The sequence below is a fragment of the Miscanthus floridulus genome, chromosome 13 (assembly GCF_019320115.1).
Source record: "Miscanthus floridulus cultivar M001 chromosome 13, ASM1932011v1, whole genome shotgun sequence".
NCBI lineage: Eukaryota > Viridiplantae > Streptophyta > Magnoliopsida > Poales > Poaceae > Miscanthus > Miscanthus floridulus.
The window spans coordinates 83,350,159-83,368,841 of NC_089592.1; the positions used below are offsets into that span (position 1 = coordinate 83,350,159).

Below are 18,683 nucleotides of genomic sequence, written 5' to 3' on the forward strand. Positions count from 1 at the left end.
TAATTACTTAATGAACCGAAAAAACTGATGGCGCTGATTAATACGTACTTTAGGCAGAAAATTTTGGCAAAATTTCTCCTATTTTTTTATGCAATCTATACACAAATATGAGATGGATATTTAACCTCAATACAACATGTTCAAACATAAAAATATATGCCACATTCATCTGAAACCATATACATGAGCATATTAATAGTCCACACAGTCCATAATTATAGTTCATAGTAGTTCATAGTCGATAATAATAGTCCTTACAGTCCACAATAGTTTATAATGAAAGTCCACAAAGTCCATAATATTATATAATAACATCTACCACAAACCCTCACTGCCTCCTAGTCTTACCCTTACCCTTGTGACCAAGAGTGTCGGTGCCTGAAGTGTAAGGGTCAGGTGGACGGCGTCGCCTAGTGTCTGAAGGCCGTGTAGGCTGAGTCGAGGGAGCGTCCTGAAGCCGAGACGGGCCAAGCTCCTCGTGCCTCTAGTCCACCTCGTCGTCATCCTCGTGGACGGCAACCACCTCTTCAATACAGGGAGGTCCTTGAATACCCTATCCTTCTCAATTACCATGTTAGGGCCGATCTCAGGAGCTTCTAGGAGCTCATCATAACATCCTTCTGCACACGCCTGATCGAAATAAGCAAGATCGCTGAACTCGTGAACTCTTGGATCACAGCGGCCAGAAAAGATACGCCTCAGTATCTCAACATCACTCTCTATCAGCTCTCCAATAAGGTGATCATCATCATAATCAAGAGCCCTTGCCATCTCATACGGCTCCGAATCATTTATAATTTTAACACTATTGGAGCCACGTAATCCATCTCCACAGTGCACTTATGCAGCAATAGGGGGCACATCCACATTATCAGGAATGTCTCCTGCAACATAAGTAAAAAATGAGAAAAGAATAAAAAAATGGATATAAGGAAGGGGGTAAGCTCCCAATAACCATGCGGATAAGACACTTACTCGGATGATTCTGTGTCAAAGGGATCTCATGAGGATCTGCTACAATATCATAAGTCTAACCAGCATCTCCAACTAGCTCATTGGGGATAGATTGAGCATCGAGAACCATAGGTGCAACCTCCACATCCATATCAGGTTCCAGAATGAGAGGGTCGAAGTGTGCCAGCTGACCCATTGGTGGGGAAAACCCATGAGGGATGGGATCAACTAACACCCAACGCATAACCATGTCCAAACTTTGGAACTGACACTTCATAGCCGATCTCACATGGTCCTCCCACTGGTCTGCACACCCAATTGGGATCATCTTCCTAAGGATGTTGGGAGGAAAACCTAGGTGAAGTACACCCTCAACTACGATGCCATCATCATCATAGCAATGTAGCTCCTCCCGAGCCCTTGCAACCAAATCACTAAATGAAGGCTTCTCATTGAATAACACAGGCACGTTTTACATGTCAACAAACTCAACATATCCATAGCGATCTCTTTTCATGGTGCCTCCATGATATATGCTCATTAGGTTGTCCATCTATTCCATACACATAAATGAAGCATACTAAGTACAATGTCTCTAGTATGTAATAACTAACTAAATAGATACTATCAATTCACTACTAACTACTAAGTACTACTAACTATGTCAAGTAACTATCTAACTATGTAACTAAGTATATAACTATCTTAGTAACTATATAACTATGTAACTAACTATATATCTAACTATGTAAAGTATCCATCAATCAACCTATCAATCTAAATATCTTTCTACCTATCTAAATCACTACCACACTAACCAACTAATAACCACTGTTAAATAACTAAATTTAAAAACTAATGTACGTCGAGTGCAGGGGAGGCGCAACCGGCCGACAAGAGGCAGAGACGGTTGGCGGGGAAGCTGTCGTGCGCCCACGCGTGCACCCGACCGACAATCGGAGTGGCCAAGCGGGCGGGGGCGGGCGGCCACAGGAGGTCGGCAAACGACACCCCACTACCGGCCTACCAGAGCGAGGCAGCCAGGCCGCCGCAGCGGGGAGGCCGGTCGACACGGGCGGGGCACGGCGGCCGCGGCGGGGACATCGAGGTGGGCAGGGCGCAGCGGCCGCGGCGAGGCGAGGCAGCCGGGGCGGCGAGGCGGTCGGCCGACGCGCGGCGCCTGGGGATGGGGGAGCAGGGCGTGACCGCGCCGGCCTATGCGGGACGGGGCGCCGAACCGATCGGCGGGGCGGGGCGCACGGACGGTCGGGAGCGGCGACGGTGGTCGGGGCGGGGGATGGCAAGGACGAGCGGCGGGAGGAGTCGGGCGCGAGAGAGAGTGGGAGAGAAAGGAAGAGAGGAAAAGGAAGGAAGGAAGAGAGAAAGGAAACATACATACCTGTAAGGCCGGCTCGGCGCTAGGATCTTTGGCGCCAAGATCTACGGCGCCAAGCTTGGCGCCAAGATCCACGGCGCCGAGCTGGCTGCCATGTCACCCCCAGCTCTACTTTAATGCCGACGTGGCCCCCGACCTAGACGACAAGCCCTTTGGCGCCGAGACGTGTAACGATGGCGCCGAGCTTAGGGTCCAGATTTTGAAAACATACCTCCAGGGGCATATTTGTGAAAAACTTTCAAAAAAGGGCCAAAAAATAAAAAATTCGGGCGTGCGGCAGACGGAAACACACGGAAGACGCTGGACACGCGTAGCTGAATCCCAACTCCACCGTTTGTCGACATTTGAGACTGATCCTCACCAAGACCAAATTGGAAAGACTGAGACAATGGAAAGTGCCAACGAGAAAGAAAAATCAAAATATAACCAAAGCCAATCTGAGACACTTCCTGTTTTAGGTTCTTTTATTTTGTAATAAGGCAAACAATAACAAAAACTATTGAAGTAACAACTGACAGCTTTGCAGAATCGCAAGGAGCACAACCATCGTGATCATCAATTTGAAATATAGGAGGTACGACAAACCAAAACAAATGACACATGTTCAGTTCCAGCGAAAAAAAGTGGTGCTGTGACACAAGAGACTCATAAAATAAAGACAAATCAAATGACATCAACACAAATCTAATTACTAAGTTCATGTTTAGATATATTATTAGAAACCTTACAATTCAGTAGAGGAATACCAATGGTACACATTTTTTCAGAGTACTAATAAGACAGTGTAGTCTATATTCAAACCTCACACTTATACCGAACAGATAAATCCTTTTGTACCATCAACCATAAATTTCAATAGTATTTTAATCTGAGCTTCAGGTCCTAACTTCTGCTTACTTTGGGAACATCTACCATAGGACAAAATTAGGCACATTTATTTATCTATAGATAGAACAAAACTAGACTATCAGCCCGGCTTATCAGCCATGGTACAGTGTTTTTCTCTCACAACAAAACAACATCAGCCGGCTTATCAGCCCCAAAAACCATCAGCTGAACAGCTCGTATCGAACTGATGTCATTCATTCATTCTTTCTCACTAGCTTTGAAGTCTTAGTAGTAAAGAAAATTACCTAAGCACCTAGGTGCTACTAAGAAAGAATTGTCACTTCATTTTCCATTTGTCTTCTACTATTTTAGGGTAAAACTGTAAATTAACATTGAGTTTGCTATATATGATTCCATCACTATAGGTACTTAAGAAAGTAAGGTTTATAGGAGAGACGAATTTTTAGATGACAAAACGCCTAGATCACAAATCAGGAGTAAAAGTATCGTAATTTCAAGACAGTTAATTGGTACAAATGCATCAGTGGTTTAAACAGCAACATTGAGCTATTGAACTATACAACAAAGGTAACTTGCCTCCTAAAGTTGGTATTCAATCAAATATTGTGAGTATTTGTTCCACATTATTGAGCATCAATGGGGACAATCAACAATACATAAATCCATTTAGCACAATCACTGATTGAACTTACTGTATATACTTCTGTTGATCATGATAACTTTCAGTGCACAACTCAACTTTGAATTCATTAACTAAAAGTATACACTATTTAACCGCGGAATTGAGGATCAATTCACAAATTAAAAAAAATAACAATCCATAAAGCTTATTGTGGACCCTTGAAAAGTTAGAAAACCTTATTAGACACAACAAAATAGCAGATTACTAGCTTATGGCAAGAGATAAAATTTACACGAAGAAGAAATATAAGTGCCATTTCTACCTGAAAATGGAGTAGCAGCACCACACAGCTTGCAAGGCTCAAACTGGAAGAGAAAACCACATCTAGTTCCCCAGCCATTTAATTTCCCTTCAGGGACACCTCAAGCTGTTCCAATCTTCGGGCGAGGTCATGCTTCCCACAATGTCGAAGCCCATCAACTACAGCATTAAAGGTCGGTGCCCGGGGTGTGAACCCTGCCTCACTCATCTCAACTAGGTAGTTTGCAGCCTCCACAAACCGACCGCCCCTCACACACATTTTGACAAGCATCACATACACAGGGCGATTCGGTGGGTGCCCCTTCATCTTCATATCACCAAAGAAGGCGAAACCATCTGCGAAGCGCCCTGCCTTACAAAGTGCCTTGATGATCGCTGCATAGAGACTCGGGAATGGTCGATGGCCATCCTCAACAGCCGCATAGAACAACCTGAATGCCTCCTCAATTTTGCCAACCTTGGCCACAGCTGGTAGCATTACCTTGTATGTTGAGATGTCTGGACAGAGGCCTCGACTGGAAGCATCAGCAAGAAGAGCCACGGCGAAGTCCACATCTCCAGCATTGCAGAGCGCCTCGGCAAGGGAGTTGAATGTAGCAACATCGGGGAGGATGCCCTCCTTGGTCATACGGAGGGCGATGGCCTTGGCCTCCTCCAGGTGCCCAGCGCGGACGAGCCCGTCGACGAGGAGGTCACGGCCGCGCACCGGTGGGCGGAACCCGCGGCTCGCCATGTCGTCGAGAAACGCCTGCGCCTCCTTGAGCTTCCCCGCCGCGCACCAGGAGTCAACGAGGGTGCTGAACGTGGCGCGGTCGGGGGCCACGCCCTTGCGCGCCATCCTGCGGAGCAGCTTGTAGGCGCCGGTGAAGTTGCCGTTGGCGCAGAGCGCGTCGAGGAGGGCGTTGTAGACCTCGGTGGTCTGGGGGCAGCCAAATCGAGGGAGGCGGTTGAACACCTCGACGGCCTGGTCGGGGAGGCGGGAGTGGCCGTAGGACGAGATGACCGCGGAGAAGGTGGTCGGCGAGAGGGGGAGGCCGAGTCCGCGCATGTCGGAGGCGAGGGACCAGAGGTGGGGGAAGAGCCGCGCGCGCGCGAGCGGGAGGAGCAGCGCGTCGAAGTGCTCGGCGGAGGCCGCGAAGGACGGCTTGGCGCGGAGCCAGGCAAGGAAGCGCGTGGCGTGGAGCGGCGCGGCGGGGGCGGCGGCGCAGATGACGCGGAGCGCCAGGTCGGGAGGGAACGGGGACGGGAGGCGGAGGCGGTTCAAGGTGCGCTCCAGGTAGAAATCGCGCCGCACGATGGTGGAGAGGTGGTGCACCGCCGCGAAGTAGGCGTCCTTCGAGGTCGGGTGGTGCGGCTGCGGCGCCCCCGCCGCGGCCGCGGGGAACTCGGGGAGTGTGGAGAGGCGGCGGAGGCCGAGCCCAAGCCGGCACAGGACGGCGGCCGCCGACATGGCTCACCGCACCTCGGCTGCTGCCTGCGGTCGCCACACTGCGCTCCGATTCGTGGACGGTTCCATCCGTCGAGCTGGGCCTGGGCCGAAATGGGAGTGTCAAATAGCCCGCTGACGAAACGGGACCTGCTATGTACATGGGCCGGTAGGTCTTTTGTTGCATCGAGCTGGACTATTTAGAGCCCACGGCTCTAGGGTTTGCGGAGGGTATCGATCTGTTTCTCGTCGATGTCCTCGCCGCCGTCGCGCCGTTCTTCCTCCTCGCATCGTCGTACGGCGGTTTGTGAGCTTCCAAAGGTTCAGAGTGTTTCGTAGGTCGCAGCTATTTGACATTTGGTTTCGTAGTTCTTGTTCGGAATTGACACGTTGTTTCTTTGCGGTTGTGGAGCAGAGATGGCGGTGCCGCTGCTGACAAGTTCGCTTTGCTGAGAAGCCAGCTGAAAAATACCGTTTGCTGATCTGGTGTTTCAAGAAAATATTGTTGCTTGGCTGAAAAAGTACGGCTGATAAGCCAAGCGGGCAAATAAGATTGTAGGCGGGCCATGCAGTTCATGAGGTCCCACCTCGGCTGCTGAGAATGCATCAAGGTAGTATCTATAATTCTTGTCTGAATTCTGAAAATACGCCCGTCGTATTTGTTGCAGATCTTATCAATCTGAATCTTGATTGCTGTTGCCATGGTGACGTTCGAGTAATTTTATTGGGGATTTAGCCTTGTTGAGTAACTTTGTATGGTTTGAAATATAATGATGATGTTTGTTAAACTCACTATGCAGAGAGAAGGCGTTATTGTTCAATTTGTTTTTAATTTTTATTATTTCATTCATGATGCTTTCACTGGGTGAAAGCAATGCTCCTAGTGGTTCAGTCTTGTATTATTGCTAGTATTACCTCTGTTTGAGTAGAGGCAGAAGTAATTCTAAACTTTGTGCCCATGTAGCATACGAATGCATAGTCAAATTTACTGACCACACCTGATGTTTTCATGAATGAACCTTGCATGCAGAGGTTTTTGAAACTTTTAGTTGCAGATTTTGTAGTTAACATTTTTTATCTATCATTGTTTCTGAAAGAAGAGGATATGATGGCTTAGTAAAAGGTCTGAGGTAGAAAACATGTTTCTTAACTGAACATCGGGATAAAGGAAGAGGGTCCTAGCCCTTGCATAAGTATAGCACTGTGGCTCTCGCAACCTCTTCTACAGCAATTGCTTCATGACATCATGAAGTGGGTTGGATTAAAAGGCGTGGGCTTCATTCAGAGCATGAATGCTTGCCTAGACTTCTCCCAACATTTTTAACCCGATGCTCGCTTAAGAAAACCATGTTTTCCGCATGATCACATCATCATGGCTGATCCTTTCTGGGAAACAACTTATTTTGCTCTCAAAGCAACTTTCTTGAGGTAGCATTTCTTTAACGCCACTTCGCTGTACTAGATTCCACATTTTGCTTTTGATGAACTTTGCAATGATATAATCCATTGGTTTTCTGCATGATCGACTGCTTTTTGCTTATCCTTGCATGATCAATACACTGCAATATTCCTATTTTTGTTTCATGAAAATTTGCAAGGATGACTTCACCCATTAAATGTACTTTTTAGCCGGTAATGCTAAATAATACATTTACCAGCATCTGTCTTTTGTCCAAACCACATCCCCCCACACCCCACCCCCTCTCACCAGCACCCGCATCCTGTGCATTGCACCATTCGTCATATGTTTTATTTAAAAGAACATTTGTCATCTGTTTAAAGTAGAATATATGGCTGTTTGTAGTGATGGAGTAGTTTTGTCCTTTGAATCATTCATGATCATGTGCACAAGGAGCAATAAAATGCTGACACTTAATGTCATCTTATATATTCCTGTTCATATTGATTCATGCTTAAATAAACACTTGTCTGTTTGACTCCAAGCTGGTGCAGGCCAAAGTGTATGGACTCCTGTATCAGAAGGAAGTTCAGAAGGTCAACTTTGATGCCCAACATTGGTTATGACTCTGCCAAGAAAGCAAGCATTACCTTCCTAACAGGTTCAAGAAATTTGTTGTCCACAATGTCTCTGACCTATATTTGCTTACACTGTAATGTTCTATCGCTTTAACACGCTAATGAATGATTACCTTGGGAACTCAATGTTCTCAAGTTAACTTTCATGTTTGCTTCTATCAACCATGGTCATGCTTGATGTTATTTAAACTTAATTCTTATGAACAGGTACTGTGCTGAAATTGCTCAGTGTCTCTACACATAAGCGGGAGGAGGTAATGGAGCACTGGCGCGTGGCACACATCTGGACATCTGGTGATTCTAGTCACGGAAGCTTGCCTGGCTCCGCCGCCAGGAGGACACGAGTACTCTGCAGTGAAGATTGCACCTTTGGTTACTTTGTCTGTAGTCTCTAGCATGTAGAGTAGTAGGAAGGTGGCGTGCTTGTAGATTTTTTGGAAAAGAAAATTCCGATGTTAGCCCTCGTTTAGTTGGAGGAATTTGGACTTTGGGGTTAAAGCAGCACGTTCGTTTTTATTTGGCAAATAGTGTTCAAACATGGACTAATTAGGCTCAAAACGTTCGTCTCGCAATTTCCCACCAAACTGTGCAATTAGTTTTTCTTTTCGTCTACATTTAATGCTCCATGCACGGGCCGTAAACATTCGATGTGACAGGTACTGTAGCAACTTTTTGGAAGTTAGGGTGGAACTAAATAAGGGCTTAGTCTGTCATATGGCGGCCTTGCTACTATGTAAGTAGATTAGCACAAGGCAGCAAATATTTTCATTGTTTCTCTATGTTTACATCTTACTGTGAACCTAAATCGGCCCCATTGTGCTGTCGACCTCGGAAGACCTGGCCAAGGAACTGTAGGTTTTCAAAAAAAAAAAAAAAAAAAAAAACGGGTACCCAGATTCTGAGTTCGCCACTTGAAATTCAGGCACGGCACTACAAACTTCGTCAACCTTAAGTTAGTTTGACTTGCACAAATTACATAGTTGCATCCTTTTATAGACCGGACTTGTTAGCGTGTGCCGCCACGTCGTTTTGATCGTTGCCCGTGCTGCCAGCTGCTTTTCACACGCATCTCATGTGTAACACCAGTCTACTTCTGAAACATCCAGATGCAACAGTTGCAACATAAAAAAAAGATAGATGAAACACTTGAAATAAGTGTTTGAAACATTTTCGGAAACTCCTAAGAAAACATTTAAAAATCATTGCAAACATATGCAACATTGAGACGAAACATTTGCAAACATACGTATGAAACACTTAAAAATATATGCTTGTAAAATGCATGCATACGCAACGTCCAGATCTACTTCTGCAGGATGGGGCGCGCAAGCCGCCAGTGATGGGGCGTGGGTGCGGCACCACCGCGCTGAAGAAGGCCGCGGCAGATGGGTACGCTGCATGGAGTGATCTAACATTGCATGCGTTGCTAGGATCGAGTGGCGGTTAAAATGAGTTTGGAAAGCTTTATGAAATGATTTGAAAAAATGTTGGTACATGCCCAAAGTTTTCATTAAAAATTACCCAAATTCGAGTTCATCATTTAAAATTCAAGGTGAAAGCATCTAGGCCCCTAGTTGGGTTTCGATGATCAATGACAATACGTGATTATTGTGACTAACGTGTGTTTTGCAGAGGCAATTAAGTTAGATCACGGTAATGAAGATCGATTGGGCAATCATGGTGGTCATGCTCCTATGATGAAAATCATTTCGGCTTTTAAAGGATGGAAGACAAGGTTAAGGAATGACTAGTTTTAAATGTCGTTTGGAGTTGAAGAGACACTTAGAGTAGTTTAAGACTTTGTTTTTCCTTTGGTCGTACTATTAAGGGGGTATGGACGGGTAGCTTGACCTAGGTGAGTCTAGTGAGTTAGGTGTGGTGCACACTTGCTAAATATAGCACTAGGTAGCTCCAAAATAGCCCTTAGATCCAATGGAGCAAACTTTATTCACGTATGATCAAGAGTTGGAAGTGAATGGAGGGTCAAATACTGACCGGACGCTGGCTCAGGGCCCGGTCAGTTCATTTGACTGAGATGTTTTCGTCTGGTGCGACCGGACGCTAAGAGGTCAAGTGACCGGACACTGAGGACCAGCGTCCGGTCGACTCTAGTAAGGTTCCGGAGAGGGAAAATCTCGACCGGACGCGTCCGGTCACACTGTAATCACTGGAGTTCAGGGTAAACTGACCGACGCGTCCGGTCAACATGATCGGAGCGTCCGGTCACCCTGCATAGGCACATAATGGTTCGTTTTTCAGCCCATGTTATAAATACCACCTCCATTCGTGTGGGGGGTACTTTTGCTCATTCCAACAGCTGAGAAACACCTTTGAGAGTGCCAAGAAGAGCAAGGTCCTAGTGAGGTGATTGAGATTTGAGAATCCCAAATAGAGGCCTCATTAGTGAGATCAAGAGTAGCAAAGTGTGCATCCATCCTTCTCATTAGGCTTGTCGTGGTCAAGTGAGAGTCTGTGCTTATTACTCTTGGTGATCGCCATCACCTAGACGGCTTGGTGGTGATCAGGAGCTTGGTGATCATCCGGAGAGCTTGTGGATGACCCAACTCAAGTTGTGAGTAGTTGTGGGTGATTCACCACGATGAAGTGTCGAAGAATCAACCTGTAGAGAGCACTTGATCCATGCATGGATCAAGGGGGAGCTACACCCTTGTGCGGGTGCTCCAACGAGGACTAGTAGAGAGTGGCGACTCTCTGATACCTTGGCAAAATATCGCCGTGTTCCTTCTTCTTTCTTTACTTTAAGCATTTACTTTGAGCAATTCAATTCTTGCCATTTACATTCCTAGAATTGTCATGCTAGAGTAGGATTAGAACTTAGGGTGCTAAACTTTTGTGCGTTAGATCAATAGAAACACTTTCTAGCCACAAGGGGTTAATTGGGCTAACCGTAGAGTTTAATTATTGCAAAGAAATTTAGAATTAGCCCAATTCACCCCTCCTCTTGGGCATCTTGATCCTTTCACAAGGGACTCTTTCCAAGAGTAACTTGAAGGTGATAAAATGAAACAAGACCTGTTGCATAGTTTCAGAGATATACGCAATTAATTGTTACAGAGTGTTATGAAATGAAATACTCTTAGACCCTGTTTGGATCCTTAAAATTAGAATTCATTCTAATAATCATAGTTTAGACACATATCAATTAAGATAATATAGTTGTATGCAGAATATATTTGTATATAAGAGAGATACTTATGTGTTGTATTTCTGTTGTAGGGGAGTGCGCCTAAGAGTGTACTTTAAGTTACGGAGTATAAACATAGCATAATGATCTATAGAATCAATTTATATCTCCTATTCTATGAGATAGGCTTACATCTGAACTTCGGAAAATTATGAAATATCAATTCCAAGACAAATAGCATAGTCCATTAAGTAGATTCTAATTCTCCTAAAATGAAAGGATGCAAACGCCCCTGCCGCTGATCCCAATCTCTATATATCAAAGCAGTTTGGTTTGGCCGATGCTCAGCCTGGCCACGTGAAAGCTCTAGTTTGGTTTTGGTGAATTGATGAAACCCTAAGTGCTAACCTAGTTTACCAAGTGATTATGAGATAGGTAGCACACTCCAAGTTGCAAAGCAAACAAAGATCATAGCATGATGGAGATGATGCCATGGTGATGATCAAGTGCTTGGACTTGGAAAGAAGAAAGAGAAAAACAAAAAGCTCAAGGCAAAGGTATAAACCATAGGAGCTATTTTGTTTTAGTGATCAAGACCCTACTCTCTAAAGGGTTCACAATGGGCAGGGTTAACACCACTCTTTTCATCAAGAAGATTGGAAAAGATCTATTTGTATTGCAAATATATGTTGATGACATCATATTTGGATCAACCAATCAAGACTTTTGTGATGAATTTGGAAAGATGATGGCTAATGAGTTTGAGATGTCCATGATTGAAGAATTGAGTTACTTTCTTGGTCTTCAAATCAAGCAATTAAAGAATGGTATATTTGTGAGTCAAGGCAAGTATATGAAGGACATAATCAAGAAGTTTGGCATGAGTGATAGCAAAGCCATTAGTACACCAATGGGAACAAATGGCAACTTGGATAGTGATGCAAGTGGCAATATGGTAGATCAAAAATTGTATTGGTCTATCATTGGAAGTCTACTCTATGTGACCGCATCAATGCCGGATGTCATGTTTAGTGTATGCATGTGTGCAAGATTTTAAGCCTCACCAAGAGAAAGTCATTTGAAGGCTACAAAGAGAATATTGAGATACTTGAAGCATACACAAAATGTTGGTTTGTGGTATCTCAAAGGAGCAAAGTTTGAACTAGTTGGTTACTCCGACTCGGATTATGTGGGATGCAAGATTGAAAGAAAGAGCACCTCGAGCACATGTCAATTGTTGGGAAGATCACTTGTTTCATGGTCATCAAAGAAGCAAAATAGTGTTGTATTATCAACCGTCGAAGCCGAATACATATCCGCTGATAGTTGTTGTGCACAAGTACTTTGGATGAAGGCCACTTTGAGTGATTTTGGAATCAAGTTCAAGAAGGTGCCATTGCTATGTGACAATGAGAGTGCAATCAAATTGACCAACAATCCGGTTCAACATGTAAGAACAAAGCACATTGATGTCCGCCATCATTTTATAAGAGATCATCAACAAAAAGAGGACATTTGCATTGAGAGTGTAGGCACCGAAAATCAACTTACCGATATATTCACCAAGCCATTGGATGAGAAAAGGTTTTGCAAGCTAAGGAATGAGTTGAACATATTGAATTTCTCAAATATGTGTTGATGCACCCTCACTTATATGACATGCCTATCCTTCAAGCTATCTAAGGTAAAAGTTGATTGGCATGACATACATCCTTGCTAAGGGCATGGTTAGTGCATCTAGTCACATTTTAAATTTTATTAGGACCTTTCAAGTGGTTCTATTTTATTAGGCTCATTCATAAAAATCAAATGAATTTGATGTTTATATGATATCACTATTGCTTCTATGCTTGATTTGATCTAGTGATAGCATATGACATGTTTATGGGCTTGTAAACCTAGTGTTTGATCTAGAAAATGAGCTCTATGTATTTAACTCAACATGGTACAAAATAACCCTTATTTGGAGGTGTGAAGAAGCTTGTTCTTGGATCAAACCAAGTTAAATATCTTTGGCAAATAATCTAGTTTGGACCAAATTTAGGAATATGGTCCTCACCCCATTGATTAACATTGATAAATCTCAACCTATCTATAATTTAAGTCTTTGTGGTCATTAATGACAAAGGGGGAGAGAAACAAAGATATAAGTAATAGGGGGCAAGTTTGACATAGGGGGAGAGATATGACAAAGGAAAGGGATCAATTAAAATTTTGAGCACACAAGTAGGGGGAGCAAGCTCATGAACTTGTATGGTGCATTTGTATGTGTATTTCATATGTTTGCTTGCATTGCATAAGTTCTAAAATTCAAAATATCCATGCTTATGTGATATATGCTAGTTGTAAGATTGAATGATGAAATGAAATCACTAGATAACTTTTATTTTCAAGTAAGTCTTTACAAGTGGTATCTTTTCAAAGTATGTTTACAAGTGGTATAGAACTAACCATGGTGCTAAGGATGATATAATGGTGTACTCCGATTGGTATCACACTTCAAAGGTCCATCTTTTATATCTTAGCATCATTTGGTAGACAGTGTCTCCTATATTTCCTATCTAGGCATGTATGCAAGCTACAATCCAAACTCTTCGCACATATGTAGGGGGAGCAATTGCTACCATATGGGGTTCGTGAAACTTGTCCATATTATTTTACACATAGTAAATATGCTTGGGCAAGCAACATAGATTCAATTGAAATTTAATTCATATCTTTGTATAAGGGCTGTCATCAATTACCAAAAGGGGGAGATTGAAAGCTTTAGTTTGGTTTTGGTGAATTGATGAAACCCTAAGTGCTAACCTAATTTATCAAGTGATCATGAGATAGGTAGCACACTCCAAGTTGCAAAGCAAACAAAGATCATAGCATGATGAAGATGATGCCATGGTGATGATCAAGTGCTTGGACTTGGAAAGAAGAAAGAAAAAAACAAAAATCTTAAGGCAAAGATATAAACCATAGGAGCTATTTTGTTATAGTAATCAAGACACTTAGAGAGTGTGATCACATTTAGGTTTGATAGCCATACTATTAAGAGGGGTGAAACTCGTATCGGAATGCGGTTATCAAAGTGCCACTAGATGCTCTAACTCATTGCATATGCATTTAGGATCTAGTGGAATGATGACACCCTTGAAAATATTTGTGAAAATATGCTAACACATGTGCACAAGGTGATATACTTGGTGGTTGGCATATTTGATCAAGGGTGGTGAAGTTTGGGAGCAAGGGTAAGAAACTCCATCGGCGGAGTGTCCGCCCGTAGAGTGTGGACAGTCCGACGGTGCCATCGATGCCCTAGATAGAAAATACGGAGGTCACTAAGAAACTAGCATGCATAGGATGATAGCTAGACACTTGGTATGCTTTTCAAGTAATACTAGTACCTTGCTTTTAATGTTGATCTCACAAGGTATCTAGTGCTTTTATTTCCAAGTGATATCTAGCTAACCATGGTGCTAAGGATGAACTTAAAGGTGCAACTCCGATTGGTACACGCTTCAAAGGTTTATTCTATACACCTTAGCATCATTTTGTAGTATTTACTCTCCCACAATTTCAATCAATGCATATGTGCAAGCTTAAAATTAAATACTTTAGCACATATGTAGGGGGAGCTAATACTACCATTTTGGGTTTGTGGTACTTGTCCAAAATCATTTTCACATGGTAAAATTGCTTGGGCAAGCAACATGAATCCAAAAGAGCTTAATTTCCATATCTTTGTAGAGTTGTCATCAATTACCAAAAAGGAGGAGATTGAAAGGTCCTTGTTTGGTTTTGGTAATTGAGTGACAACTTAGGTGGACTAATTGTGTTTATGTGAGATATACAGGTGATTAGTCCACAGGTACATATGTGTGAGCAACATATGCCATGGAGGTGAAAATGGCTTGGAGATGTTGCAAAGCTCACACATGTGATGATGAAGGAGCTTAATGCACATGAGACATGACATTGAGTCATGTGATCAAGGTGGAGAAGATCAAGACAAGACTTGGCTTGATGGACCGGTTGCAAGCGTGAAGGGCAAGTCGAAGGCTTTGAAGTGATGGACCGCGTGGCGGTGAAGCTTGAGCAAGACTTGGCGTTGATGGACGATGGCAACGGTGAAGAGCAAGTAGAGTCAAGATCGATGAACTAATATGATCATGTGATGATATGAAGTGGATCATATAATTGTTGATCGTGTTGGTGCATGTGTTGCATCGACATTGGAGAAGATGGAATGGAATGCACAAGGGAAAGGTATAACCTAGGGCATTTCATTTCACCGGTCATAGGTGTGTAGAGAAGTTTATGACCGGGTTTAGGATAGATGGCCGTACTATCAAGAGGAGCAAACTTGTTTGCATATCGGTCATCTAGTGCCACTCGAGTGATCTAACTTTGCATTGTCGCTAGGATCGAGTGGCGTGGCAAGTTGAGTGGCTAACATCCTTTGGGAAATGATTGTGAAAATGCTAACACACATACACATGGTGGTGTACACTTGGTGGTGTTAGCACATTTACAAAGGCGGTGGTGTTTGCAGGGTTGAGATGGGTTTGGAAAAATGGAATGTCTATTTTCTATTACACCGGATGCAAATTCTTATGGTTAGCACATTGGAGCAAGGGTGAAGAAGTTAGAAGTGAAAGCGAGTTGATCGCGAAGACGCTAGCGTCGGTCAACTGATCGGATGCTGGGTCTGAAAGCACCGGACGCTGGCAGGCTGCGTCCGGTCACGCTAACGTGGAGTGTAGCAGTAGCTAGAGAGTGACCGGACGCTGGTGCTGCGTCCGATCGCGTTCGACCGGACGTGTCCGGTCATGCTCGGGAGCTTACTGGAAACGACCGGACGCTGAGGGTCCAGCGTCTGGTCAGTTGAAGCTGCTGCGTCCGGTCAAGTCGGTGACCGTTGGAATCAGGACACATGGCCGTCTGTGGGCGATCGGACACTGAGGTCCAGTGTCCGGTCAACACGACCGGAGCGTCCGGTCGGCTCGACCGTTGCCCAGTGAAGGGGTAACGGCTAGTTTAGCCCTTGGGGCTATAAATAGAAGTGGCCTTCGGCCATGGCTGGGGCTGAGCACCTCAAGGGACTTAGTGTCCATGCTTGTGAATGCTTGGGAGCCCTTCATCACACATATACTTGATAGTGATCATTCGATTATGTGAGTGAGCGATTCTAGTGCGATTGCATCGTGAGGTTGCATCGAGTGGCACTAGGTGATCGAGTTGCAAGCCGGTGGTGCTTGTTACTCTTGGAGGTTGCCACCTCCTAGACGGCTTGGTGGTGGTCTCCGTCGAAGCGCGCAAGAAGCTTGTGCGGCGCTCCGGAGAAGTGCTTGTGAGGAGCATTGTGCTCGCCCCGTGAGAGCCGCAAAGAGCAACTCTAGTAAAGCGTGTCATTGAGCTACCCTCACTCAAGGGGTAGGTTCTTGCGGCGCCCGACGTGCGGGCTTAGCGGGTGATGCTAATTAGCCGCCGAACCACCAAGTGAGCGGTCAACACAACGGGAACTAGCGTGTTGGCAAACACGTGAACCTTGGAAGAAAAATCATTGTGTCAACCTTATTCTTCCCGTTGGTTTGCATTCCTATTACACAAGCTTGCAATTACTTTTATACATATTAAGTTTGTGTAGTTGCTCTTGTAATTAGATAGCTTGTGTAGCTTGCTAATTACCTTCTTGCTTGTGTAGCATAGAAGTAGCTCCATTGCGTGGCTAATTTGGTTTTAGTAACCTTGTTAGTCACATTGCTTAGTTTGTGTAGCTAAGTATTTGCGCTCTCTAATTAGGCATTGGTTGCCTTATTATTAAGCATTGCTAGTGAGCTTAGTTAGCTTTGTGCTTTTGCTTACTAGCATGTGTAGGAGCTCCCTTGTTGCTTAAAGTACTAGTGGCATAGGTTTGTGTAACCTTGCTCCTAGAATTGTTTAGGAGAGCTCTAACTAGCCTGGCACCTTTGTTGCATAATTGTTATCTTTGCAAGGTGCTAGTGAACATATATAATGGGGTATAGTCTTGGCTAGACCGATAGTTTTAATTCCGCATTTATATCGGTTAGCCGACGCGATTAAGTTTTAGAAAAGACTATTCACCCCACTCTAGTTGCCACCTCGACCCTTCAGCGTGTGAAGCCAATTAGCGCGTGAACCTCCAAGTGAGTGAATCGCCACAACGAGAACTAGCTTGCAGGCAAGCAAGTGAACCTCGGTAAAAATCATTGTGTTCATCATTGATTCCGAGGTGATTGGTCTTCATTGTTATTCATACTTATGATTGATTGGTTTCTTCATCTACACGATGGTATAACCTTCTTGATCACTCTCTTTACTTTACCGCAAAATAGTTGACAATCTCTTTAGTGTAGCTAGTTGTGAGAGCTTGCTTGCTTGGTTGGTGTGGCTCTTTAGTTAGCCTTTGAGAGGACACTAACATAGGATAGTGTTATAGCTATTGTGTGAATAGACACTATCTAAACTAGAATTGTGGTAGGTGGCTTGCAATTTGAGTAGGCTAGCGCAACACTTGCTTCGCCTCATAATTGTCTAACCATTTTGTTAAGTGTTGTTGTAGAAATTTTTATTAGGCTATTCACCCCCCTCTAGCCATTAGGACCTTTCACCACGTCGCTCCAAAATCTCATGGCCGTTAGATCTTCGGTTCAACGCCCTAGATCGCTTGGAGTGGATTCTTTCGGGAGCGGCTTCCCGGTCTATTCCTTCACTTTTTCAGATTCCCTCCTGCTTCTCTTTTGCTTCAGCAGCTTCTCATCCGAAGCCGATCAGACATACATATACACGGCTTCTGCTTCTCCTTCCTGAAACTTCTGCTTCTTTACCCTTCTCTTCTTCGTTTGATCTCTCGCTCTCTCCCCGACGTGGGCCACAGCGACGACGCCTACGCCCCCATGGCCACCGCTCCTGGCCACAGAGCGGCGCGATCGGGCCAAGATGGTGGCTGCCGACGTGGCTTCCCCTCGGTGCTGCCTCCTCCCGCTGATCTGCTTGGGCTTGACAAAACCCTAGCTGCCTCTTCCTCGCCGGCTGCGCCAGCCATTCCGCTCGGCAACAGAATCTAGCAGTACGTCACCCTTTTCTTCTCTTCCCTTGTCTCATGGCTCCTACCCTAGATCCCCTCTCCCTCGTGGAACCGGCGCGGGCCGGGCAGCGACGCACTTGCTGTGCCCGCCCCCGGCACGGCTGTGCAATGGTGCGGCGTTCGCCGCAGGCACGGCCAGCCCCTCCGCGCTATAGCTAGTTCCTCTGCTCTACGCGTACACAGTGGAACCCCCTCTACTCCATTCGCTTCTTGCCGTCTCCCAGCTGAAGCAAGACCATCCCTCTCATGTCTGTTGCTCCTATTGCAGTTTCCTCTATGTTCCTCTTCTGATCTGTGTTGCAGGTTGACGGATTCATTCCATTTGTACAAGGAAAGCCAGGTGCTTACTCTTAATCTCCATTCCCATCTATCCATCTATTACTCACTACTGCACATATCAATATATCTATTTGCTTCCCTGCATTGGGAACACCTGTGTAACTTTGATTTGCAGAGCTGCTCTTTGTTTTCATGACAGTACACGTTATTTCCCCACTAATCCCCATCCCCGTCTCCATATTGTTCAGCATATCGGTAGATCTATGAGTGGGTAGCGCTAAATCCCCTTTATGTCCTTTGCCGCTTGAGTTACTTATTTAATTAATGCACTTGGCAAAACTCATCTTCGCATCCAGGGATGAAATAATTTTGTCTTTAATTAATCATGGATATGCAAGTTCCTTTCAGTTATCATTCTATCTCATGTGTTTTCCACCTTCACAGTGTTAGCGTGGTTGCGCTGCAGTTGCCATAGCGATGAGCCACAAAGTTTTGCCTCATTTTTTCCCTTCAATGTGTAGGTTTCGATGGGCATGGTTATAAAATAGTTGCATT

General features: G+C 44.6%; 1 protein-coding gene and 1 long non-coding RNA gene across 6 annotated transcripts; one reads left to right on the forward strand and one right to left on the reverse strand.

Moving 5' to 3' along the window:
* Window positions 1-230: 230 nt before the first annotated feature.
* Window positions 231-5,726, reverse strand: LOC136500734 (pentatricopeptide repeat-containing protein At5g18390, mitochondrial-like). 2 transcript variants are annotated; one of them, XM_066496151.1, is made up of 2 exons: window positions 4,144-5,726; window positions 231-884 (listed from the first exon to the last, which is right to left on the reverse strand). In XM_066496151.1, exon 1 carries the CDS (start codon window positions 5,590-5,592, stop codon window positions 4,222-4,224), a length of 1,371 nt encoding a protein of 456 aa, XP_066352248.1. In that variant the 5' UTR covers window positions 5,593-5,726; the 3' UTR covers window positions 231-884; window positions 4,144-4,221. The 2 variants fall into 2 exon arrangements, with proteins under 2 accessions (XP_066352248.1, XP_066352247.1); XM_066496150.1 differs by lacking the exon at window positions 231-884 and adding an exon at window positions 1,374-1,507.
* A 23-nt stretch (window positions 5,727-5,749) lies between these two features.
* Window positions 5,750-8,273, forward strand: LOC136500735 (uncharacterized). Of its 4 annotated transcripts, none has more exons than XR_010770096.1 (4): window positions 5,750-5,889; window positions 5,984-6,179; window positions 7,513-7,628; window positions 7,813-8,272. It is a non-coding gene; the product is annotated as an uncharacterized lncRNA (long non-coding RNA). The 4 variants fall into 4 exon arrangements; XR_010770099.1 differs by having other exon boundaries at window positions 5,751-5,889; window positions 7,522-7,628; XR_010770098.1 differs by having other exon boundaries at window positions 5,816-5,907; window positions 7,813-8,273.
* The last annotated feature ends 10,410 nt before the right edge of the window (window positions 8,274-18,683 follow it).